This window comes from Pantherophis guttatus, chromosome 3, assembly GCF_059756535.1.
Source record: "Pantherophis guttatus breed Tessera chromosome 3, ASM5975653v1, whole genome shotgun sequence".
In the NCBI taxonomy this organism is placed as follows: Eukaryota; Metazoa; Chordata; class Lepidosauria; order Squamata; family Colubridae; genus Pantherophis; species Pantherophis guttatus.
In genome coordinates this window covers 176,485,509-176,513,047 of record NC_142065.1, presented here as the reverse complement: position 1 = coordinate 176,513,047, position 27,539 = coordinate 176,485,509, and the positions used below count along the sequence as shown (strand labels likewise).

Sequence of the window (27,539 nt, the reverse complement as noted above, 5' to 3'; positions counted from 1 at the left end):
TTCTACATAAGCTGAAAGAGTTTCTGTTCAACTTCCAGATTCAAACAAAATTAACAAATAAATGCTTTATGTTATAACAGTGCAGTCTGAATCTTCGAGAATTTTTCTATCAATCTTCAAAATCAGCAATCAATACAATCTTCTTGCCTTGGAAGAGTTTTAGAATAATAATGTCATAAAATTCTCAAGTTACTGTGAGTTATTTGCTACAATAGAGATGATTAAAATATCTTTTCACTCACAGAAAGTTTTCAGATGTGATGCATTGCGTTTGAAGACTCATTTATTTGCAGATCTTAAATATGTCCTGTACCTTATTTCAACAACCATTTATTTGAAAAATCAATAAAAACATTTTCAACAATAACCTGTTTAAAAATTGCATGAAAAAGGTAGCAAGAGTTTGTAAAACTTGTATATTTCTAATTAAACTTAGGAAATTGATAACATTTACAAAATGGGCTCCCCTAAAAGTAGTAACATAGTAAAATATAATAGTAAAAATATGTTATTTGTGTATCTTTAAGTATTCAGATGTTCTAAAAATGTTGAGTTCAGGAAGAGTAAAAAAAATTTTTTTTGAAATGATACGCTTGCAGTAAGAATTACAGTCAATTTGCAATGATTGCTTTTCTTATGTTTAAAAGAACAAATTTGTCAAAAAAAGTTACATTTTGAATTATTATTAAAATGATGGCCAAAAAAGCAATTTTGTTTTTAAATATGAGTGACAGTTCACCTGTTTAATGCTTCACATATAAATATATCTCACAACTTCAAACCCAGTGAAAAGGGGTTTGAAAGAGATCACTTTTTTCCTTTTCTATTTTAGAACTGGTTATTTCATGATCACTACATTATTTGCCAATTATTAACCATGTGTTCTTCATAAATCAATCCCACATTTACCATAGTTTTTTGGGGGAACTTTCATATCTTGATACAAGTTGTGGTCTCTGCATATCCTATAAGGGAAGGCAGAATTCTCAGTTGTATTCTAAACAATGTATTCAGCTACATTTAGCTTTCAGCCTTTTTATTATCATTGTCAATGAATGGGGCCCTAGTCAAATTAAGCTGCCATTTTAGGTTAAAGACTGAGAGCCTCTGCTGTTCAGCAGTAAAACAAGCACACTTCAAGCAACAGATGTAGTATTCTAACTGGGAAATTATAAATCATGGTTTCTACAAAAATAATTAACAACACTGATTTTTAAAATTAATAATACTCACACATTACTGCAAACTAACTGGTTTTATAATTGGGATAAATCAGCTACCCATGCTGCTAGAGTCATAGTCACTATGATTTTTTGTCTCCGTTACACAGGATGATCTATGAGAAAAGAGAAATATTTCATTCAACTTTTATTCTTGTATTTATTGTGCATATTATGATATATAAAAATAGATATTCTTCAATTAAAAAGATGAGTTACCGGTACTGCTCAGGAAATAAAATTAAGGAACTCATTTCTTTTGCAGGACAGGGGCAATTAGTGGTTTGAGATTTTAACTTTCCAAACTGAAATATACAAGGACCAAGTAGTGGGGGGGAAATCACTTTATTTTTAACCTAAGCCTACTAAAAAGCATACTGAACACATCACCAAACAAAAACAAAGGCAAACTAGTAAGAGTAGGCTGTTGCACCTAACATTCCCTTAATATTTCAAAGGAAACTCCCCGTGTCCTGCTACTTTTCTTTTGTCTATTGTCTCCTTAAAGAAACTACTTTCAAGCAAAGCCTGAGCAATATTCAAAAGTGCTTTGGAAAAACTCTCCAATTTACTGCCTACCCAGACCCGTCCCATCAGCCTGATGTCTCCCCAGGACTGCCCCCATTCTCAGTTTAAGAGGGTGTCAAACGCTCCAGGAGAGAGAGAGTGCCCCTTATGCAATACCATCAAGGGGGAAAAAATGAATGCAGTATAATGATGGCTGCTCCTTCTCCCCGAGACCCACTCACAACACTCTCCCCACCCCCCTCATCAACTCCCCCCGCCAACATCCACCCCTCCAGCGTCCGCTTCTCACTTCCACCAGCCCAGCGCCCCGCACCAACGCACCCACCCACCCCAGCCCGACAGAAACCAAATCCCTGGCAAGCCCCGCGTCCTCGGCTGAATCAAACCTAAACAGACACACTCCCTGACCGCCTGGCCTCAAACCACCTTTTCCGCTCACCCTCAAAATGGCCTTGGTTTCGGGAAGGGAGGGGGAAACTATGGACACCGGAGAAAGCTTCTCGGCGACCCGCTTCTGACCAGGGAAGAAGAGACAGAAGCGCGCAGGCGAAAGGTGGCGATGGGGTGGCGGGGGTGGAGAGAAAGACATACGCGGAGAGAGAGAAAGGGAAGCAGACTTGGTCCGCGGGGTTAAGTCTCTATTATGTTGTTGTTGCTGCCGCCGCCAGCCCGCTTAGACAGCGTCTCTCTCTCTCTCTCCCCCTTCTTCTCTCCCCCCCTCCCTCTCCCGCCCCCCCCCCCTCAGTTTTCTTCTTGGGTTGTTAGGAAACAGTAGGGAACCCCTCCCCGCACCGTCCCCCGCGTGTGACTCCCGTTTCACTCCCACCGCCAACCTCCCCGCTCCTCTTCAGGGAAGACAAATAACCCCGGCGCAACCTCGTGCCTCTCCCCCACCCACCCAGCCACCCCCCCCCCGCCATCACCTCCATTTCCATTTCCTTCGGCTCCCTCTCCTCTTTCTCTCCTTCACTTCTCCCCTCCGCCTCCAACGGCTCCATGTGTCCGCGCGATGAGCCCCCGGATCAGGCTAGCGGGAGGCGGGGAGGGCCGGCCCCCGCACTTTTGTTAGCGCTTGTTGTGCTGCCAGGGCCAGGAGCGCTCGGCATGGCCAGCAGGGCGGAGGGAGAGCGTTCCCGGGAGTCCCTCAGTCCTCCGCCTCCACCAACCCAACGCGCCCCCCCCTCCCTCCGCGCCCCCTTCGATTCCACAGCTAGCCCCGCTTCTCCCCCTGCCTTCAAGGAGACTTTCGTCCAACTTTTCCTCCTATTTTAATCGCCCTCCAAACTTGCGCTCGAGGAAAGAACCGGGGAGGGGGGGGGAAGGGGAGAAGAGGTCAGAAAGAGAAGCGCCGCCGGAGTCGCTCCGGCTCCCGCTCTCCGGTGTGCTCGCTTCTCCTCCTCCTTCCTTTCTCTCGCCTCCCCCCCCCCCACCCAACCCCCACATCCTGGAAAGCTCCTCGGCCGGGGATGCACATGGACCAGAGAGCAGCACCGGCGGAAACCGGGCGAGGATCCGCGCACGCACACACTGGCTCCATTGCTCTCCTTACCCCTCCCCCGACCTGCTGTGGGGCCCGGCCAGCCGGGCAGCAGTTCCAGAGCCGGTGCGCCGTTGCCCTCCGGCTCTCCCCGATTCTCAAGGCGAGGTCACTTACCGAGTCGGGATGGGCTGGGCGCCGTCTTCGGAAACGGAGCAGGGGGTGAGGAGAGCCGGGGCGCCCGGGAGCACCTCTTCCCCGCAAACAAACAAACAAGCAAGCAAGCGCGGAGAGAAGAGACCCACACAGGCGCACACGCACCGGGAGTTGGTTTCGGCCGGGCAATCAAAGCGAGGCGGGCGGATACCCCTGATCCGGGCCGGCCAGGGGGTCACTGAGGGTCCTCGAGGTTTCCACTGGGTCCCGGATCCGCTTCCCTCCTTTGTGTAATTTCACTCGATTCAAGTTTAATCCGATAGTTCCCGAGCGCGTCCGCAGAAGCCGAGCGACACACCAGCCAGCCAGGCGGCTGCCGCTGCTACCGCCCCCTGCCTGTCCGCTCGCTGGCTCCCTCCGCCCGCCACGAGGCGCGCCCCCGACGCCACTATCCACCCTCCTTCCCGTGGGCGAGCGGGAGGGAGGAAAGAGCGCGCACTCCCCAGGCCCCGCCCCCTAACGTCATCAACTGCTGGCATAATTTATGCAAGAATCCAGACCTCCTAAAAAGCGGAGGGGGAAGGGGTCAGGTCACTAACCTCCCCCCCCCTCGCGGTGGCCTTTTCAGTCCGAGAGGAAGCTCCTCCCATCCTCTCCCGGGAAAGGAGGACGCAGGGAAGATGTGTAGTGGGGGAGGGGACGTCAAATGTTGACAGGGCGCTGGGGACACAAGCGCTCAGACAAGTCAACACCCGGCTCTCGGCTCTCCTATCGCTCCCTCCTTCCCTCCCGCCCATCGAGGAGAGGAAAGAGGAGGTCGAGTTTAACGTGCCGCTACAGAAGCGGCAGCGGCGCCCTTCCTTGTCTACTTGCCCCAAGGGCTATTGCCCGAGAACCCCGAAAGGAAAGGCGGCATTTGCCGGAGTCCTCGTGGCCTCCCGCAGACGCAGCATTAAGCTGCCCAACACAGAACCCGCCTTGGCCGGCAGTTTGCTCCTGCTGAGGCTGCTCTTCTTGGCTTGGAAAAGTTTTTCGACCTTCACGAGCAGGGAAACTTGTTTGTCGGTTATCAAGTTTGGGAAAGAATAAAAAAAGGCACCTGCAAATAAGAGCCTCTCGCAAATCTTGAATTTTCCGCTTCAGCGAGGAGCCGGTTTCTGGGAATCCGTCTGTTAAAACAGCGGAGTTGCAGGATCCCTCAACACGGGACGGCGATTTCTCCCCCGTTCTGATCCCTTCGCGATATTTGGGCCATCGTGACCATGTTCGTAGGGATTGTAGTCTACCAAACCTAGTGGATTTTTTTTTCAAGAAACACGAGGTCTTGGATGTGCTCTTTCCAAGTTACATTAAGGCTGCCTCAGTGGTACAGCATGTGCAATAAATACTAGAGGACAGGATGCAGGGTGATGTGGATCTGTCAGAAATTATCATGGGAGTCTTGCCCAAATACCCTAAGTGAATTCCATAATACAAATGGTCTCGTGCTGAAGGACATCTTTTTCCATTATGGCTCCCAAGAGATCCCTGAGTATAACATACAGGGGGAGAAATTCTATATACCCCCTGAATTGTAAAGACTATGAAATGTTAAACTTTTGTTAGTATGTGGACTGAATTAGAGAAGCACAAGCATTGCCGGGGTGCCCACTATTCCCAAATTAAAAACACTGAAAGAGAGCCCTCTTAATATATTTTTGTGAGGTGTCTGAATATGGTTATAATTATACAGGGCAAAACTTAACATTTTTAAAGAGTTCAATTGGAAGGTATTACAATACGCCTTCAGAAGTTAGAGTGAAATAGGCTACACAAGTTAACAGACCTGAAGTCCAGGTGAATACTGTGGTTAGGTCATTGACCATTTTCTTCCAAGTTCCTTGTGTCTGAATCGCCAAAATCCATGTTTGCTAGCTGTCATTCCTACCATCTCTTATTTTTCTGGTAGTTTAGTTCATGATTTAGTTCACTGTTTTTTATATGTGAAACTGACAGAGTAACAGGTGCACATTTAAAGTATCTTTCTCAATTATTAGAAGCACCTGCTCAGCGAGTAATGCACTGAAGATGGTGTCTGATATCAAATTGGAATATTGGTCCACCTAACTCAAGTTGAGCTGGCCTGCAGGATTTCCATACATTTTTCAATTTACTTTTGCATGAAGCTTCTTTTTAATATAAACTGATAACACAGATTGACTATGTGGCTGAGGCATTGAATGTTGAAGTTTACCAGTTTAGCTGTTGCATGGTCCACATGTAACTTTAAGATTTTAAGATACATTCAGAGTAAAAATGCTCAGTAAAATGGCAAAATGCTAATAATAAAGCAGCTAAACATACCCAACTTCCTGTTCTATTTGCTTCAATCTCTCTAACAAAAAAAGTATGCAAATCACCAAGAATTTGTGAAAAGTAGGATGAGGAAAGAGACAGAATTAAAGCATGGGACTCAGAAACATTGTCTGGGACTATCTCTTGACTGCTTAGATGTCCAGACCATATGAGTATTGAAGGTATTGACTACTAGTTATTGACTAGTTATTTGTCAGATCATTTCTATTTTCAAAAATGGAGAAAAGGAAGCTACATGGAATTACTAACCAATTTGACATCAATACCTGAAAAGTTTTCATACAAATTATAAAGCAGTGCCATGAACATCTTAAAAACAATGTGGTAATTACCATAATTATATATTTGCTGAAAAGAAGCTTTGTGGAAGCTTTGTGAAAATGATCATTGTGGAAATGATATACATTTAATATATCTTTATTTCAGCAAAGCATTTAAAAAGTATCCATTGAATTTTGAGCAGCAAGTTAGTTAAATATAGACTAGGTGCATGATGAAAGGAATAACTATTATAAAATATTCAAAGTATGTTCATCAATGGTTGTTCATCAAATTAGAGAAATACAAGAAGGTTCAAATATCTTATTTAAATATTTTTTATTATGAGTTGGACTAAGAAATGGGGGAATCCTTATCACATTTTGGATAACACAAAATTGAATGGAGCAGCTAATACTGAGGGGTCCTTGGGGCTTTCTGAGTTTGGTTGCTTTCTTGCAGAGCACTGATGATGTAATGCAGTTTGGGTAATGAAATGTCTACAAGAAAATAAGCAAGCTCAAAGTATCAAAATTTCAATCCTGAGCTACAAATATTGTCCTTTATTGGTACAGTTAATACTCTAGAAGACAGAAATAACCTGTCTTCAGATTAGAAACAAATACTGTATATCACATAGATCAACTTTATTCTGCACTGATCAGATCCCATCACTACTAATTCCATTTCTGGGTACTGCACTTAAGAAACATTCAGACAAACTAGAACGTAATCAGAGAAGTGCAACAAAAATGATCAGAGACTAGAAACTAAAACCTATAAAGAGAAATTGAAGAAGCTTCATGTTTAGCCTTGAGAAAGGATAGCAAGAGAGATATAACATTCTTCAAAAATAGGTAGAAAAGTCTGTACGTTTTTATTGACTGATTGATTGAATTTATTTATTTACCACCAATCTTGTAGCGAACATAGATTCCAGTTTAAGGAGGCATCTGGTAAGATTTCACAGTTTTCAAGAAACGTAATATAAAGTTGGAAACATACTTATGAATCTTAAAACAATCAAATCCTTTTATTTTCTCTAAATGTTATACAACAAGAACATCAGGGGTGAAATCCAGCAGGTTCTGACAAGTTCTGGAGAATCAGTAGCAGAAATTTTGAGTAGTTCAAAGAACTGGTAGCGAAAATTTTGAGTAGTTTGGAGAACCGGCAAATACCACCTGTGGCTGGTCCCAGAGAAGGGTGGAAATGGAGATTTTGCAATATCTTTCCCCCTGGAGTGGGGTGGGAATGGAGATTTTGCACGCCCACCAAGCCACACCACACCCACTAAGCCATGCCCACAGAACCGGTAGTAAAAACATTTGCATTTCACCACTGAAGAACATATATTTTATATCTCCAGACAAAAGACTCACTTTAATTTTATAGAATTTCTTGCAAGTTAGAGACAAAAGTCTCCAACAAGAATTGAAAAAGTTTTACTTAACATACAAGAAAAAAATTAAGTCAACTTGAAATTATTAGAACATCTAAGTTCCATTGGACAAGTATTGGTGAATAATTGATATACATGCAATTTTGTATAGGAAGCAGGATTTAATTTTGTGTTATGGCCTGTTAGAAGGTTATGAGCTGAGACCAGTACATATGTAAGATAAAGGCAACTAAACTATAGATAGTCCTCATTTAACAATCACATATGGGACCAGCAAATTGATTGTTAAATGAAGCAGTTACTACGGTAAATGAAACTATGACTATAGCTATGATCTTACTTCAGTTTTCCTTTGCTTTACAGGCCTGCAAAGGCTATAAAAGTGAGAATTAGTCATAAAGTTAATTTTTCATTGCTACCATAACTTCAAATGGTCAGTTAAAAAATTATTGTTAAATAAGAACTACTTGTATAGGCAATTTGTCATGGATATGGATTTCATATTAAAGTCTTACAACCCTATTCACTGAATACCTAAACCTAAGATGGCTGTAAGCTATAAACAGGCAAAAATAGTTAGCAAAGTAGTGTTTAAGTACAAACATTCAAACAAGTGTAACAAACAATGGTGAATACATTTTAAGTGTTCAAGCTACAATTTATTACCTTGAGTATGAAAGACAAGCCATGTTTTTTCTTTCAATCAATAATATCTGAGTCTCAAAGACTGTCTGAGCAAGTCCCTGCAGTTTTCTTGACAAGGTTTTTCAGAAATGTTTTGCCATTGCTTTCTTCATAGGACTAAAAGAAAGTTACTGGCCCAAGGTTACCCAACTGTCTTAATGCCTAAATCAGAAGAGTCACCTGGTTTCTAGCCTGATGCCTTAACCACTAACCAAACTGGCTCTTGCACTAGGCATTAGGCCACTAGTAAATAGTGGGAGGAACAGCACACTAACTTTTTTCTTCCTGATAGAAAAGCAAGACAAATGTAGTAAACAATGAGTTAGGAATCTCAATGCGATACAGATATTCATCAACTTATGATCACAATTGAACCCAAAATTTCCGTTACTAAGCAAGACAGTTATAAGTGAATTTTGTCCCATTTTATGAACTTTCTTGCTACAATTGTTAAATGACTCACTGCAGTTATTAAGTTAGTAACATGGTTATTAAGTGAACCTGGCTACCCATTGACTTTGTTTGACAGAGGGTTACAAAAGGTGATTACATGACCACAGGACACTGCAACTGTCATAAATACATGCCAGTTGCCAAGCATCCAAATTTTGATCACATGACCATGGGAATTCTGCAACAGTCGTAAGTGTGAAAATGGTCATAAGTCACTTTTTTTAATGCCGTTGTAACCTTGAACAATCACTAAATGAATGGATGTAAATCAAGGACTACCTGTATATACTGTAGTGCAGTGCAATATAGTACGGCATAATTTTATTTTATTTATTTATTTATTTCTCAAATGTACATGGCTGCTCATTTCACAAAACAAATTACTCTGGGAAATGTACAAAAATCTAAAAAATAGTTAATAATAATTGCAAAAGGCAGATTTGCTTAGAATAGTTTATACCATACAATGATACCACTAACATTATCAAGCATAAACATCTGCCTAATCCAGATCCTTGGGAAGGACTCGATAGATGGATAAAAATGCCAATTTCAGTCTCAATTTCTGGCTGACTGTGCAACAAACCATAAACACCACCTGAAATAGAATTACTGTTCAACACTGTCCATATATACAGTCAAGATATTGCAATGGAGTTTGGACTGGACAAACATGCATGTTTACCATCCAATGGGGAAAAATAGTGATGTCCAGATGCCCTATGGAAATCACATTAAGAGTCTGGATGAAATCATTACAAATATGTGGGCATTCTTCAAGGTGACAAAACCAAGCATACTGAAGTCAAGAACAAGGTTAGAAATGAATACACCAAGAGAGTGAGAAGGATATTAAAGTCCAAACTAATGGAACCAATACCATCAAGACAATTAACACCTGGGCAATTCCAGTCATTAGATACACATCTGGAATAGTTAAATGGATTCAAGCATAACTAAAAGCCCTGGATAGGATAACCAGGAAAATAATAATAATGAATTGATGATGATACTACTACTACTACTACTACTACTACTACTACTACTACTACTAATAATAATAATAATAATAATAATAATAGTAATAGTAATAGTAATAGTAATAGTAATAGTAATAGTAATAATAAAAAACTGGAGGCTAAAACATATGAAGAATGGCTGCAGGAACTGGGTATGTCTAGTTTAATGAAAAGAAGGGACATGACAGCAGTGTTCCAATATCTCAGGGGCTGCCACAAAGAAGAGGGAGTCAATCTATTCTCCAAAGCACCTGAGGGCAGGACAAGAAGCAATGGGTGGAAATTAATAAAGGAGAGAACCAACCTAGAACTAAGGAGAAATTTCCTGACAGTTTGAACAATTAATCAGTGGAACAACTTGCCTCCAGAAGTTGTGAATGCTACAACACTGGAAATTTTTAAAAAGATATTGGATAACCATTTGTCTGAAGTGGTGTAGGGTTTCCTGCCTAATCAGGGGGTTGGACTAGAAGACCTCCAATGTCCCTTCCAACTCTGTTATTCTCTTATTCTGAATCATGCCCTTCATCCATGAAGCAATGTTGTCAGACTCTACTGTCAAGGAAAATAAGTGGGTATGGAATGTTGTAAATACATCAGATTGTTGAAGAAAAAAAAATAGACCATTGGAAGGATACCTAAACAACAGTGAAGAAGGTGCACTGAAGCTATGGTAGAATACCAAGAAGGCCGACTCAGTACTGGAGAGACCAAACTGGCCTACAAAAAAAGACCAAATGAAGAACAGAAAAGAGGTAGGGGGAAACAGATAATAGCAAGATCCAACAATGGCTAAGAGCAATAAAGTTGAAGAAAGAGAGAGTTATTCTGGCTGCACAAGATCAAGCCTTAAGAACAAATTCATACAAAGCCAGAGAGAAAACTGTTGAGAAAACAGCAACAGATAGCAAGTGCCACCTCTGCAAAGAAGCTAAAGAAACAGTGGATTACCTGGTTAGATGCTGCAAGAAGATTGCACAGACTCATACAAACAATAGCATGACAAAGTAGCAACAGTGGTGCTTTAAAAGATCTACAAGAAATACTATTTGTCGGAAAGCAAGAACTGATGGGAACATGAAATAGAGAAAGAAATAGAAAATGAAGGAGCTAAAGTGCTCTGGGACTTTAGAATTCAAACGAACAAGCATCTGCCACATAATAGGCACCCGTGACTTAACAATTTTTTAATAAGAAAGACAAAAAAGGCTGGATTGTAGACGTGGCAATACCTGGAGATCTCAGAGTAGAAGAGAAAGAACTGCAGAAGATAACAAAATATAGACCCTCAAATAATCCAGTCCCATGCCATTTAGGAATATAAAAGTGAACACCAGCATCTTGACTTGGATCCTGAGACAAACTGGTAACCAAAGAAGCTCACAGAGCAGAAGTGTAATGTGTTCTAGCAAAACACACATAACTGCCTGTGCCGCTGCACTTTTGTACTAGCTGAAGTTTCCAAATAATCTTCAAAGGCAGCCCCACATAGAGATCATTGCAATAGTCCAATCAGGAGATCACCTGGGAATGAGTGACGTGTAGGGCCCCTCAATCTAGGACTAAGATAATGCATATATATAAAATCTATTCTACAATGCAGTAGTATATAACAGTGTTTTAAGCATTAGTTACACTTTTATTTAGTTACAAAAAATTCCTGTTAAGTCACACTAGCTAATTATAAGATAAATATGTCCAGCAATTTTTTCAATTAAGTGCCTAAGTTCATTGATTTCTAATAGATTAAGATGCTTAACTAATATGTATACAGATACATCATGTAATATTCATATATATCAGCATGAATACATATTTTAGTATGTGCTTCTTTCAATGGTCACATAAGCTAGCTTTTGGGTTATTATGTCTGAGAGTATATTGGCTATAGTTTTTGCTAAACATGGGTATCCCACATCTGTTGAAACGTATTTCCATGCTGTGAATTCCACATCTATTGCCCCAGTTCACACTAACATGTCAGTCTTTTAAGAACATGTCACAATTCAATCTGTACTATTCCACTCACCTCTTTCATTTCTTGCAGTTTACAGGTGTCATTTTCAAATAAGTATTTTCAAGTTTTTTTGCCATTCTACACTGCCATCAGAAATTCCTTAGTGCAAGTTATTATTATGATCCATGCATTTCAGATTTTCTCAGAGCAGGCACTGGATACGCCTTACAGCAGGTTATGATACACGTCCATACATTCAGAGAGTTAATATATAACCTCTCCCTACCCCAAAGTAGCTTCTAATTTCTAACATAATACTATACATACAGATGACCAGAAATGGACATGAATCCACATTTCTCTTGTGGTAAGTATACAAAGATACTGATATTTTGGTTTAGTCTTCAGATGCATGCTGTTCAGGAATTCCAGCATTCACTGGTAGCCAGCACTTAATAAAACAGACTCCTTTGAATGAATAGCAGAAACTTCTTTAGGGATGAAGTAGTAAGAGGTTGCCAGATTGATCTGCTGTTTTGGAATAAAACACTTCATGAAACACAATTTCTTAATGGACCACAGATACTGCAGTGGATTACGTATTAGAAAATTAAAAAAAAAATGATTTTCAAAAAGATGAATCTGTAATGTGTATATATATATATATATATATATATATATATATATATATATATATATATATATATAATTGTACCAGTCATTTGATCAATTACGGCCCTCTGCAAACTATAATTTGGATCTGAAGAAAAGAAGGTTTTAGAGGCATTTAAATTGATTTATGTTACAAATACAGATGTCTGTTTATTCACATTCCTTATAATATCACTCACTCACTCACACATATATATACTTATTTGTGGTACACATGCCCTTAGCAAGAAATCACAACTGATGGAATCATTGTACAATCTAAAATCAGACAAGGGTTTCTGTATGGATTTTGAGACTATTTTGAAGCATATTTAACATATTTATATTTAAACTCTGATTTCACAACTAAAGCAACCAACCTTCATTGTTCATCCATTAGAAAAGCTACATTGTTACAGTTGGTCCATTTAAATAAAATAGTGGAATATTGTTCATTCTATTAATTTTACTTGGAACAAAGCGGGCAATTTTTTTTACAATTAATAATAAAGAAAAAGATGACTGCAACCAGAACAAAAGTAGGAGGCAATTTCTTATCTAACACACTTGCTTCCATAGTAACACAAAACTTTTTATGTCATTTCATAAATATAACAGAATGGATTGGTCATAAACCTATACCACCCACAGTATTGTCCATTGAAAGGATGCAAGATTACCTATTTTCCCATAATATTCAATAACATACTATATGTTCTGAGAATTATATGAAATAACTGCATGAATATAAAGTTATATTAGAGAATGTTGGCATTAAACTGAAAGTGTATAATTTCATTGTCTGCTACATTATCACTTAGGATCTGTTGGATGATATTTCCTCTTAATTCAACACTTTTCACCCTCTCTTACATTTCAGCTGAATTCAGAACTCTGGACTTTCAATAGGTGATAAGTCATATATCAGCAATAAATTTAAGTTTTTAACTTTTGTATGTCTTTGTATTTATTTATGGCTGTTCACCGCCCTGAGTCCCTCGGGAGTAGGGCGGTATACAAATATGAAAAATAAATAAAATAAATAAATGTTGTCTTAAAGATTGATTAAAAGCCTCTTATATCGTGAACCACTCACAAGTTGTTCCCTAAGATCATACAAGTCTCAAATAAATATTTTTCAATCATGACATTACTAATGAGTAATTAATTTGTTTCAATGTAACAGAACACAATTGTAAACATATGAGTTCACTGAGACCTGCTTCTAGAAAAATAAGAATTAAATCATAGAGGTTCAGACCAAGGTATCAAATATAATACAATCTAAGAGCTTATTGTTCAGGAGAAAAGGTTTAAGATTATTTAAGACCAGGAGAAATATTATCTTGCCCAACTGTCAATATATTGATAGTATCACTAAATGCCAACTGAATTTAAGTGTTTATCAGTACATAAAGTGCTTAGCTATGGCTTTGTGAGGTTTTAGATATTAGCCTACATACTTCTGAGATTTATACTAGAAATGAATTATGCCCATTAAATGCATACATAAATTTGTTAATTAAGCAGATATGGGGAAAGGGAGGACAAACACTAATACTTAGCAACAAAATTAATCCCATATTCTTTTGATCCTGATCGTTTTTTCATTTTAATTAATTTGGAAAAAATCTTTAGCATAGTCTATATTTTTATATACTATGGCAGGTTGTTCAGAACTGTATTCTTAATAGTTGATTGTCTTGACTTCAAATTAATGTGTGTGTGTGTGTGTGTGTGTGTGACACACACAGAGAGAGAGGCCTTCTTTTTCATTCAATTTCTTAAAAAAATATTATCTTGAAAAATAGAAGAGATAAATACAACCAGAATTGAGGCATGATTCATGATGAGATATTCTGAGAGACTTTTACAAAGGAAAAGGGAATACATTCCCATGTCAAATAAAGAAGGGAACGCAAGTGGGAAGAGTGAGAGGTCTCAAAAGGCATAATGTTCCAGTTAAAATATGAATCAAGAAAAAGGATTGAACAACACTTTATTAAGGTGGACTTACTATTTCAGTGTTAGTGACAGATCTTTATTAAGGATAGAAATCAAACATACAGTAGTCTCACTTAAATTCCAAAAATACAGCATTCATAACCCTGAAAACAATAGATCCACTTTTTTACAAAATAGAAAAGCAAGGTAATAGAAACAAGGTAAATTTGTTCATGGGCAATTTGGTTTAATCACTGCCTAAGTGATTAAACATATAAGGTGCTTATAGAACAGGATGAGAAGCTGTCTTCAGTGTTTTTGTAATGTCACTAACATGTGTCAGGGCAGCACGCAAGCTTGCGATAGAAACCTGTCAGTTCTGCATTTCCTTGTGTTTAGGAAACCAGCATACATAATTCAATGTGAATTTTTCACTGCTAAATAGTTCTGAAATAGTATTTCAGAATCCTTTGTGCAGAATGTTAAGCAATATCCTTATTCTTCATGCATATTTAGACTACTTAAGATTCTTTTATAGATAATGGAATAGCATGTTTCAGGAAGCGTAAGCATGAGTAAGAAGTACTTTGCTGGAACTAGTCTGAAAACTAGCTTAGGGTTGTGACACACAAACTTCCTGAAGATGGAGGCTTTACCAAGTTGAAAAGATCCTCAGTGAATCACTCGAGCTCATTGCAAAATCTTGAACAATGCAAATGCTTGTGCAACTTGCCAGTAGTCCTAAGTACAAGTTTTGTAGAGTTTGCGTGCCCGTGTTGAATACAAATATGGAATTGTAATAGCCTCTTCAATTTAAGATTCAGATTTCATTTATACCACAGTGACTAATTCAAGGACGTAGGAGGAACAAAACAAAATTATCCGATGCTAGCGAAATAAAATGGCTCATTCTTGAAAAACAGGTTCTCTTTGGGAAGAGTTTCTGGAAACGTAAGTAAAGACTTCCCGATGACAGATAACAAGAGTCTTTGCTTTAAATAAGAAAGAATTTTTTAATCTGCAAGAAAACAGGTTGAAATAAGAACAAGTCGTTCCTTCCTTCTCCCATTAAGCCTGTAAGGCTTTTTTCTACACCTAGAATCCTTCCAGGTACACAGAGATCGCCGTCTGCGACGTCCCCCCACTTCGGTTGAAATCTCCGGGTGGCTCGCAAATGCTCCCCCCACTTTCATGTTCTCCCTTAGACCCCCCCCCACCAAAACGGCCCCTCCTAACTTCCGCTGTCCCAGGTTCCTTTGACACATCCACACACAGCTCCCTTCCCACCTACACACACACACACACACACACACACGGCATCGCTGTCGCGCGTCTTTTCTTGTCTGGAAAGTCTCGAGCCTCCACAGCCCTAAGGGCATCCTGCCTGCCTGCCCCGTTTCCGTTCTTTACACACACCTATTGCTGAGCGCTAGTCTTTCTTCTCCCGGGATTCCATTTCCCCCGACCCCGTTGTTCCTCTCCGTTTCTTTACGTCACAGTCTCAGGGTTTTCCTTTTCCCTGACGGCACTTTTCCCTTGCCGCGCCATTGGTTGTGACCCTGAGCCAATGGAAGGAGATGCACCCCTCCCCCCCATCTCCTCCAACTGACTGTGCCGGTCCGGTCCGGCGCGGCACGGACAGATTTCCCCAGTCCCTGGGGATTGGGCGTCAGTTCAAAAGGGGGCGTGGAAAGGGACGGGCGGGGGAGGGAAACTCTCAACGCCCCAGGTGGCTCTGGGCTCGTCCCGTGAATCCGCGAGGAGGAGCTGGGCGGATTTAAAAGGGCAGGGCAGGCGCGGCTTGAAGGGCTCCGTCGAGAGGCGACTGATGTTCGCGGAGAACAATGAGCCGAGCTCCAGGGCCGCCTCTAGGACCGCTGAATTTCCACATTAATTTTTTTCAGGCGCGAAACAGCGAGATGCCCCTTTCTTGCAACTGCAGCATCGCCGCGGAAACAAGCGGGCACAAGCGCCCCGACGGCGGGCTTCCCACCCCAGAACGCGCTCGAGCCGCTTCCGACCTCACCGCCTCCTCTTGGGGATCCCTGCGGGAAGCAGCAAAAATACTCGGCGTTTTATGATCTGCTGTTCCGCCACTCGGGGGAAGCGTACCCCGCCTAATGCACGCGCAAAAAGCCTCGGTCTTCGCCCACTTCTTTGATGATCCACACAGGAAACCTCATCAGAAGCCCGCTCAGGAAATGGAGACCCCCTTCCTCCATCAATATCACAGGCGAGGGCAGGGAGTCGCCCCCGCAAGGCAGCCGTCGGTCCCCTAAGTAGTTCGCCCACAGGAAGTGAGAAAACCCTTCATGTTGGCCGTCAGCGTTTCCCACAGGAAACTCGAAGCCTCTCACAAAAGAGCTCGGCGTTAGCTGTTCACCGGGCTGTTAAAAACCACTTGGCTTGCTTGCGCCGCTCGCCTGGAGCTTGTTTTATTCGTAAACTGGGAACCAAAGAATTACTGAAGCCATTCAGGAAAGGAATTTACAGCGAGTCTGCCTTGCTTTCAGCTGGCCAGCAACTGTGAAAAGGGTCGTTTCTGTTCCGTTTTGCCACGAAGGAAAGGAGTTGAGCTGGAAGCGTTTGAAGAATTATAATATCCAAAAAAAGAAAAGAAACCCACCACAAAGTGGCGTTAACTCTGTAGAGCTTTTCCACCTTTCCAATTCAATTATTGAATTTATTTCCGGAGAAGCACTTTTCCCCTAAAGTGAACTATTTGTACTGCAAGATGATAGTTTCCTAATAATATCGAGTATTCTTGCGGTCTTAAATGAGGTTTGTTTCATGTCTAAAATTGACTAAATTCCCAGAACAAGAAATGCTTTTGTAGGCTACTCTATATGGACTGCAAACATTCCCACAACTGCCAGACATAGTAGAGCTTTTTTTATCCCTCGGCTTCCATCTAGTGGAAATGGCTAGTTTACATTGCTGATTCAAAATTTCTTCAGTTGTGAGAAATTTTGATTTTCTAGAATTCTCAATCTCTTCCCATCCCTGACACTGACATGTCATTTAGCAACAACAAAGAACTGTGTTTCCCTTCAATTTAGATGGTTGCCTGACTATAGAACACTGGCCAATTACATTTTAGCTTAGTTGTGTGAACTCAGTATAGGTAATTCAATATGCCATGCATATCCAGAATATTGGGTTGAAGAAATGATTCAGTTACACAAGTTACATGCTATGTGAACATAGCATATTAAAAAATGGAAGTGGTAATTTGTTTGAGAGGTTCTAGTAACTTTACATCCCCAATACCCAACATTTTTGGCACCAGGAATGTTTCATGGACTTTTTCCATAGGGCTGGGGGACACAGGAGCATGCAACCTAGATCCCTGTATGCGCAGATTCACTCGCTGTTCACCTCCAGCTGTGCAGCCTGGTTTCTAACAGGCCGTGGACCAATATTGGTCCACAGCCCGGTGTTGGGGACCCGCTTTACACCATGGAAAAAACGTCGGTTCATGAAAGTTTATTGGTTTCACACACTTGTGCTTTTTGCTGAACGAAACAAAAACACCTTGCTTTATACACTTACCAATACAGCAGGGATGGGAATAGATTAGTATGTACCATTACTGTTCTAATTTGTATCTGATCACTGACTTGAAAATGGTGTATCATTTCCCATGGCTTATGCCCAGAGTCATTTGCAGAATCATTATAGAATTTGTGAACATGATCCAAAGTTTAAGTCCAGCAGGTCAAACTTTTGAAAAATTTCAGAAACTGTAAAGAACAAGCTAATTCAGAACACAACAAAACACTTTATACAAAGATGAATCTAAAAAGAAGTAATTCCTCAGAATCTGAAATTAGAAATCAAATCTGAGATAGAGGACAAAAACGTATTCCTATAACCCATTTGTTTTAACAGAAGCACATTTCAGAGAAAGATGGAACAGGTGTGCCCCAACAAACAAACCCACTTAAATCCTAAGCCTTTTTTACCCTCTTAAACATTGATTCCTTAAAAAAAAAGTATCTATTATATATTAATATAAGTTGTTACATTCATGGAAATATAACAGCAGTAATTATTGTAGGCTATAATCTAATGTGAATCTTCTATTTTATAAATATAACAATGAAAATGATAAGTATTAGTTGAACAGCTGGGGAAGAATCTGATATTCCCATCTCAAAAATCTGTTCATTCTAATCTGACAGTCCAAGAAGATTGTAATGCATCTGATGAGTTTCAGTGCAAGCCTTCCCCTCTTTGTGCAAAGGGAGAATAATACCAGATTCAGAAAACTAACAGAAAAATGCATTTCAATTGTCTTGAAGTATTGATTCTTATCAGCCCAGGATACTTATGAATATTGAACTGTGGAAAAAAAACCCGATCTCAGACACCTGAAACAGAATTTATATTGCTTTGTCTGGTACACTTAAAATACACCCTAATTATGTTTCAGTTTCATTGCCTCCTGATGTATTTTCTTGGGAAAATCATAGGCTAAAATAGCAAGATGGTTTAATGGAAGGAAACAACCTGTCCATAATTCATAAATACTTGTACAATTTTTATTTACATTTATGTTATGCAACTGACAGTAATATATGGGAATGCATAATGTGAAAATTGCTTACAGAAATTCATGTTTTGCCTGCTAGGACAAAATATCTATTTCCAGTATTTAAAGGCTTTAAAAATCTGCTTAAGGCCCATTTTCAATTATTACATTGAAAAAACTAAAATGTAATTGAACCTTTCAGCCTGACCTTAATGAGATTTTATCTTTCAAAATCTGTTATCTGAAATGTTTTTAGAAATACATCATTGCTTAACAGAACCACTTCCCCACATAATTATTTTATTGTCTATGGCCAAGTGTTAGCAAGAATATTTTTTTTGTTTTGACTCAAGGCAATCTTATAATTTTTTTTAAAAATTCAACTGATAAGAGAAAATAAATCTGACTTGGGCACTCCCACTGTAGTTAAAGTAGGATAATATAGTGTTTTTGCATTTGCCAAGAGTCTGTTCCTTCTTATTCACAATATTTAACAGTGTTTGTAAGAAGTCCAAAAATAATAAAATCCATCCCAAGAACAGAAGTGATAGATCCATTACATACTACTTTTTGTCATGGTCTTGGCTTTGTTAAGAGTATTTTAGTAGTTTTTATTAGCAACGATTTGGTTTCTTTCATGCATAGCAAACCTAGTACTGTAGACAGTTCATCAGCTGCTTGCATAGTACAGTATCAACGTGGATTATTTACAAACTAAACTTCAATATCACAACAGAACAAAATATATTAACAAGGCTGCAAGGAAATTCTACACCTTAGAAAGAAAACCTTTACTGTATTGTCTGAGTAAAATATCAATAATTTCCATTCAAAATGAAAATGTATTTCCATAAATGTAATTTAGCTTTCATATTTGGCAATTTTTGAATTTTTCCAAGTGTCTCATTTTTAAAAATAAAAACATAAAACAAGTAAGTGATGAAGTTTAAACTAAATACCATGCCAGGCACCATCCTTAAAGGATATCTCTATTGTATTTAAAATAAATACGATAAATAAATGGAAAAAAGCACTGTCAAAACAACTTTTTTCAACATTTTATCCAGTTTTCCTAGTGATAGTCCAAATTGCTGTACCAATTTCTATAGAGATTAAACTTTAGAAAAGTTCCATACAATTAAAATGGAGCAGATTGCTAAGTATATACTGAAATACCTTATTCTAGGAATGATCAACAGTAAGCAAATAGGGTACTTCCAATGCCTTATCAAAGTTTCTTTAATGTAAAGGTATTTTCAACACCTGTAACACTATGGCTGCTAAAGCATCATTTTCAATATAATTCTGTATTGTTTTTGAAATGGAACAGGGAGAAAGGGAGGGAAAAGGGAAAAACGTTTGCTTGTAACAAAGGCAGAATGAGAATGACAGAGATGAAGCAAATATAAATTTTGAACATATAAACATTACTTCATGTTTTAAGTAGCTTCCAAATGTTGATAATGGTATAAGTAACATGTATTGGTCATTTCTCTCACTTTTGTGAAACACTGCATTAAGCAGCTAGATCTGTTACATCTGAAATTTGTACCATACAAATCCAGTGATTAGAAACAACTAATACACAATACATTGTAATATAATAGAAAATTCAGAGATTTCTATTTCAAATATGTATGTGTACTGTATATATTATACATACACAGAGAGAGCATATTAGATGTGGTGTACAATACTAAAATGCCATATCGAATGAAAACGTCACAAAACAATGTGTGTAGTAGGGCTCAGAAACTGTATTAGCCTACCATATACAGTTGCTTAAAATGTTTGATGAAAGAACAAGATTTAAAAGGTACAAATTCTCTATTTCAAATTATTCATCTTCATAACTGTTCAAATTTTGCAAGGGAACACTGTACCTTAAGAGAAGTTAAGAAAAACATCACACAAAATATTTCAGTATGGAACATCTGATTCATCACATACAGATTAAGAAACTCAATTTTCATGGCCAACAAACTCAGATCTTTTAAAGTATGAGCTTGTTATTACATTTATAGAAAATGTACATTGAATAGTAGAGTTGAGATGACAGGAGACGGCATCAAAGAAAAAACAGCACTAGTATTCCTATCATGAACAATAGCCCCAAATCATGCATGCATGTTCAACCTATAAAATCCTTGTATTCTGCATGCTGATTTTAGGTCTTGGGTCAATTCCACATATACTGGTGAATTAACCCTATTATCCCTAACCCAGCATGGCAGATGAAGGGATTTGCAGTTGAACTAAATGTGTATATGTCACACATTTCTATCATTGCCATACCCAGCCCTTTATAGACCAATGTTAAGGAGAATGGAACATTCCCTAATGAATAAAAGCATGTAATCGTATCTTCAAGAAATCTGTTTCATGATTGTCATGAAGCTAAAAGGCTTCTCTGGGCACCTTAGAACAGGTGGGCATCCTGTGGGCAGCATAAAGCCAATTCAGTATTTTTATTGCAGCTTCTAAAATCCCTCAGATCATATCACTAAAGTTTGATGGTAAGGTGCTGCACTTCCCATTACTGGTTAAAAGAAACATCAAAATCCAAGAAAAAGAGGTAAATTAAGGCTTGTGTAGAAAAGCTTTTTAGAAAAATCCACCGTATTAGCATACACACGTACACAAACACTCACCTTCACATAGCCTGGACTGTGGCCCATCCAGTTACACTGTTACTGTCCTAACACCTACACTTGTGACTATCAAAAATGTGCAACCTTTGGACACAAATACTATTTGCTATATCTTTGTGATATGATAAAAATGTAATAATATATTGTTTAGTTATTGAATGTCTATCAAGAAGTTGTAACATTAAATTAGAAATTATTTTCACTTCCATTTGAATATGTCCATCATGTCATATTCTCTCTCTGGTTCTAAATTGGAAATGTTAGTTGGGTGATTTTTAAAAAAACAATTAGCAACACTGTTGGCTCAAGAAAAGGCATTCTCACTTAATACAAAAGTCCTATCCATCTTCCCTTGTTTAATATATGATTACCAGGAGCTTATTTTGCACAGAGGAAAATAAATGAAAACTATGGAGAAAATGAAAATAAAATCACCATGTGGAGTGCAGCACTAAAGTATTTTCAATTTTGTCTTCAATCAAGTATTTGCAATCTGGCAATTTTATTGTCACACCTCCTTCACAATAGACAAGATGTTTACCATATTAAGATTACATGTTGCCACAAAAAAATTAAAAAAAGCCCAAACCAAAAGAAAACCAACTTTACACAGTTACTGTACATCTAAGCTGAAAAACTGTCCTTGATGAAAAACATTTACCTGTAAGTGAAAATGGAAATAAATTTAAGATCAAACTCTTCATAATGTACCATTTGGAGTTTCAATGTTTTCTCTATTTTCATTCATAATATGTTTAACCTACACATTTAAGGCAAACAGCTAATCCATTTCTGAAGAGGTGTTATGGAAGTTGTGAGCAAATAGCAAACATTTGGCATTAAAATAGGTAACACATATGTAGCTTCTAATAATATACATAAAGCATTTTTGGGGAGGTGGGGACTCTAGAATGACAAGACAACAAACATGCTAACATATCAATAAAGTTTAAAATTCAATATCTAAGCAATTTCTAATAATGCTTTGCACTTCCAAGCTCTAAATGTATTGAATTTATGCAAATGCATTAAAGAATTATAGCTTGGCAAATACATCCAAGCAGGTTGTTAAACTATATATACAGAAAGTAAATGATAAATACAGGATTAAGAATCCCTTTTTTTCCAGAGCTGAAAATGGACAAAATTGAGGACAGTTCTACAATAGTAAACATTAGGTAACCACAGTAGCTGGGCCACCTAACTACATAAACTGAATAAAGTACTCAGATGACTTTGTAGTGTTTAATACAGTTCGTAGTCAAGGGCACAAGACAATATTTGACAAAAATAATCACAACAATGGACTTCAAAATTAAATGGAAATATAGATATGAATACAATCTCCAAAACCTGTATTTTAAGTGAACGTTAACCATTTATTCAAAGTTGTACAAGATTTGAAGAATAAAGTCTTCCGCAACATGATGCCATCTTACAATAATTTCGTGTCATAGTTGAAACTGAGTGGAGAGAGGGGAGGATGAAAGTTAGTAGGTCTCATCAGGCAGCTAGGAAGTAAAAATAGGTTCAACAGCAGCCTCCTCCAGCTTGTTGTCCTCCTTGATTGCCTGCAAGTGTTGCATTAGTAGCAGCATGCTGAGGGCCGATTTTAATGCCATTTGCCTGAAATAAAAGTGGAATGCACATTACTGATTTGAAACACTGACACGGAGTTTGAAAACATTCTATTTGTGATTTATGAACAAGTAAGTTGTTCTTTCGTTTTCATGTTAAACAAGCTGTAATTATAAATTTTAACAAAGGAAATGATACAATTTATTACATTACTTCTATTTTTAAAACAATTTTAACTGAATTTTAATAAATTCAGTACCAAAACACAACAGTCTTGCTATTATAAATTCATTTAATATATACAAGCATTTACACATGAAACAGTTTCAAACTGCTTTATACCTAGAATTCCTCAACATTTCTAATAAACTCTTATTCACATCAAAAGAAAGTTCCTAGTTCCATTGCTCTCACACAAATGCTTTCTTCTTCTGAATGCATTTCTTTCTATGTTGAGTCAGCTGTTCAGGCTAAGGGCATACAAGTGTTCTGTGTCATCAATAATTTCTATGATCCCCAAAGACGTGGCAACTTGCCAAGAACCACACAGAGAGTAGTTCTTTCATTCATCAAACTCACACTTATATCTTAACCCTCACTCCCTCAAGTGGATTGTACCTAAAATACAGCACTTTAAGAAAAGTAATACAGTAGCTTCAGAAATTAAGCTCTTAAGGAAACTTTGCGTCACAGTAAATCTCAGATTTATAGTGCTTGGCAGTTGTTCTGCAACAGTAGTAGCCTTGGGGTTTCTGGCACTAGCTTAGTATTGACAGCAGCTGATGTGGTTTCTTTTTGCTCTTTGACTCCTCTTTAATAAAAAGCATGCCCTATGGCTCATTGGTTTTGCCCCCTCTGGGTGGTAGCAACTTTTTGAGGAATCAAGTAGCCAGAGGTGGCACTGAGCCAAGTAAATAGCATGCACTGTTGGCTCCTGACAGCATATTGTAATCAAATCTTCATAAGGCATCGTAAAGCAGTCAGATGCTGTATGAAACTTGACAGATACAACAAGCATTCTTTTTCAAGAGCCATGATTGCTGTCCAATATATATGCTATCAACTATAAGCTAAAGAACATCTGGTATAAAGTTATTAAGAGAAATCTGGGGAATGAGTAAACAAATAGAAAAAGATGCTATATTGTAAATTTTCCTTCCCATTTTAATTTGTTCATTCAATTTAAGCTATACTCACCATTTTAGTGAGTATCATGGAAGCCTTAATTTTACTGGGCACAATGGCCTACTTGATAATATACTTGGGCCCTGAATTAACATACATTCAAAGCCTTCATAAATAAGCACAAGTTTTTTATTTTATTCATTCATTCAAATGTGTCATATCAAACAATGATACCCTTATGAGGAGGTTCTTTTGTGTTGTACACTATCTTCCACAAAACATTGTACCTTAATAGACAAAATATGCTATGAGCTTCAAATATTTATAAATTATGAATTATTAGAAATTGCTTATATATTAATATTTTCACAAGTATTTATTTTATTATGAACTTCATATTTTGTGATATTTCAATATTTATTCGTATTTCGATATATGAGTATATTCAAAAAAACTATCACTGTAAGCTATAAGCTATCTTGCAAAAACATAAAACTTTAAAAAAAGATGTACAACAGACGATAGACTAACACAGGTAGTCTTTGACTTACAATAGTTCATCTAGTGACTGTTTAAAGTTACAACAGCACTGAAAAAAAGGACTTATAACTATTTTTCAGTTACAACCTTTGCAGCATCCCCGTGATCATATGATCAAAATTCAGGTGCTTGGCAACTGGTTCATACTTATGACTGTTGCTGTGTCCCAAAGTCATATGATCACTTTTTCTGATCTGAGAAGCAAAGTCAGCGGGGAAGCCAGATTCACTTAACAACCAGGTTACTAACCTATCTATTGCAATGATTCACTTAACAACTGTGGCAAGAAAGGTTGTAAAATGGGGCAAAACTCACTTAACAAATGTCTTACTTAACAACGGAAATTTTGGGCTCAATTGTGGTCATAAATTGAGGACTACCTGTAGAGGGGAAATACAGATTCCTGTCAAATATATACCCCAAAAGCTCACTCAATGAATTTGGGCCAATCTCTTTCTCATACCCATCTGCAGCACAGAGGTGATGTGGAGAAAAACAGAAGGAAGGACCATTATGTATGCCAAACTGAGTTACTGAACCAAAAGTAGTATAATTACAAATAATGAAAATAATAAAGAACTACAGGCTAGGTAAAAGTCACATCTTATTAATGTTTTTGTCTTAACAATTAACCCTCACATTCTACTGTATCTCACAATATTTATTCAATAAAAGAGAAAACAGGAAAACATACCTTCTTACTTATTATTTCATTTAATGAATAGAATTAATAGGACATACTCTCCACTCTACAGATAAAATCCCTAGTATTTCTGGGTATAGAAAAAAGGATTTAAAAAAACTATACTTTTAAAAACACTTAAAACTACTAAAGAAATACATTAGGCAAATTCAGGTTTTCCTTCCTTCCTTCCTTCCTTCCTTCCTTCCTTCCTTCCTTCCTCCCTCCCTCCCTCCTCATTGCTTTAAGTACAACTTTCCATGCTATAGAAAAGTTATAGTTTGGGACAAGATGCGATGTTCTCAAAACATATGTTCAAAACCTTAGATATATGAGATAAATTATGTGGTTCTTTGAATTCTAGCAACTAATTAATCAGCTGAGCCCACAGAGCTATACACAAAAACCACAGTCCATGGCATTTGCAGCCCATGGCAATCTGTCATTTTCAATTATAGAAATAGATTGAGATATTATGGTATGTCTTTTAGAGAACACAGTAGGCAACAATGCAACATTCATTCATTAAAATAGCTAGACAAAACTAATGTATATACTTATTATCTTATATAGGTATTAAGGATGCATTCCTAACCATATTTATTTGGAAATAAATTCCATCATCATGTCTTCTAATACTAGAAAGATTTCAATTTAACATCTTACTTCAATAGTATTAAACAAATTTCAACTGGGTTCCCATACAGATAAGTAAAAGTCATTTTGAAAGATGTTTGCCTTAAAAAAAAGTAACTACAACTTAAAAAATTTTCTTTGGATGAATTATGTTGATTCATGAATAAGGAGTCAGTTTATAATCCATTTCAATTACAGTACAACGCCATCCTGTTTTATCACCTAAGGCTGTAAAAAGATACTGTTTAGGAGCTGTGTAGCTAAACAAAATTAATTCTCAGAAGGGAGCCATTTTCAGAGCCAGAGGTTGAGAAACCAGGAAAACAAAACAAATCTGGCCACCAAGCCAAAGAGATTAAACAGGCTGATATCCGGAGTAGTCTGTGAAGTGGGAAATTTCAGAAAGTCCAAGAATCTAGATTTACACCAAGCTAGGGCTAGATAATAGAACCAAAACATTGACTGTTTATAGTTCTCATGAATTAGAAAACAAACTTTATATCCCCTGAGTAATGGCTACTTCTATGCTCTCACAAGAGTTTGTGAATCTGAGTGTCTCTAGTTCCACAAAGTCTCTATAGTAAACTTCATTTTATTTCACTGTCCTGTATTTTCTGAACCTGCACTCTCAGAAGCATTCTCTCTTTGGGCTGCAAGAGAAACTCAAGAAAAGGAGGAATCTACCAAGATAGAATGCTCCACTCCTCAGGGACCCACAGAATTCAATTTAGGTATGTACCCAATGGTGCGATTCTGCCGGTTCTAGGCGGTTCGGCCGAACTGTTTGTTAAATTGCTGGCTCGCCCCGCCCCTTGGCACCACTATTTTTTGCCAATAAATAGTGGTGGGCGAGGGGCGGGCAAGCCAGCAATTTAACAAACTGTTCGGTGTTTTTTTGTAATTTTATTGGCCCGCGGAGCTTCAGCATAGGCTAATTAGCCCGTTGATTAGGGCCTCCCGACTCTCAGCTGATTTGCTCTCAGCTGTTTTGTGGAGGGCTCTGCTGCTTGCTTGCAAAGAGTGCTGGAGCAAATTTTTTTCCCCCTAGCTATGCTGAAAAACAAAACTGAAAGTAAAGCAGGCTGTTGGCTTTGCTGTTGCTGCAACGTTGGAAAATTAGGCAGGCAGATTTCTTTTCTTTTTCCTCACCAAAAAGGTAGGTGCAAACAATGGGAAATTTAGGGAAAAAGAGGCGAGTTCAAGATTTTAAAACACAAAAGAAAAAAAGCTCTATTTAACTAGGGATTTGTAATAATTAAGATACTATTAATTGTATATTGTGTTGAAAGCAGAAATGGTTAAGTTGTGGTTTGGAGGAATATATGGGGGAAATTATTTGGTTTATTATTATTGGTAAATATAATTAATTGATTTGTAAGAAATTGGATTGCATGGAAATAATTGGAATATTCATGTTCATATTGATTAATATACAAAAAAGATAGTTATATAACTAATTGATTTATATTAAAATGTTGAATTTATATTAAACAACTGTAATATTACATAATTAACCAATGTGAAGATGGATATAAAAATAGATGACAATGGGAAGGGGTATAATATAGAATAGAAAGGAAAAAATGAATTTGATTAAGATTAGAGATGAGGATGAAGGGTAATATTGGTTTTTTAAAAAAATAGATAAGGAATAAATATGGCAAAAAGGAAATATAGAAATTGTAAATT

The 27,539-nt window shown here is 37.9% G+C and overlaps 2 protein-coding genes and 1 long non-coding RNA gene across 8 annotated transcripts in view; all 3 read right to left on the bottom strand.

The window, feature by feature from the left end:
- Positions 1-4,039, bottom strand: part of CHD7 (chromodomain helicase DNA binding protein 7) — a 199,223-nt gene extending 195,184 nt beyond the window's left edge. The window contains exons 1-2 of one of the 6 annotated variants that reach the window (XM_034429835.3): positions 3,547-4,039; positions 1,234-1,336 (exon numbers count right to left, since the gene is read on the bottom strand). The gene's annotated coding sequence lies outside the window, so the exon portion shown is untranslated. Of the gene's footprint in view, positions 1-1,233; positions 1,337-2,187; positions 2,429-2,671; positions 3,195-3,402 lie in introns of those variants that run through there. The other 5 variants (XM_034429834.3, XM_034429836.3, XM_087890606.1 and 2 more) reach the window with 5 other exon arrangements.
- An 8,266-nt stretch (positions 4,040-12,305) lies between these two features.
- On the bottom strand, positions 12,306-15,602 carry LOC117672827 (uncharacterized). The gene is made up of 2 exons (XR_004593381.3): positions 15,521-15,602; positions 12,306-15,122 (listed from the first exon to the last, which is right to left on the bottom strand). It is a non-coding gene; the product is annotated as an uncharacterized LOC117672827 (long non-coding RNA).
- A 4,248-nt stretch (positions 15,603-19,850) lies between these two features.
- RAB2A (RAB2A, member RAS oncogene family) overlaps positions 19,851-27,539 on the bottom strand; it is a 56,446-nt gene continuing 48,757 nt past the window's right edge. The window contains exon 8 of the mRNA XM_034429833.3: positions 19,851-22,915. Coding sequence (XP_034285724.1) covers positions 22,820-22,915 — 96 coding nt within the window. The 3' untranslated portion in view covers positions 19,851-22,819. The remainder of the gene's footprint in view (positions 22,916-27,539) is intronic.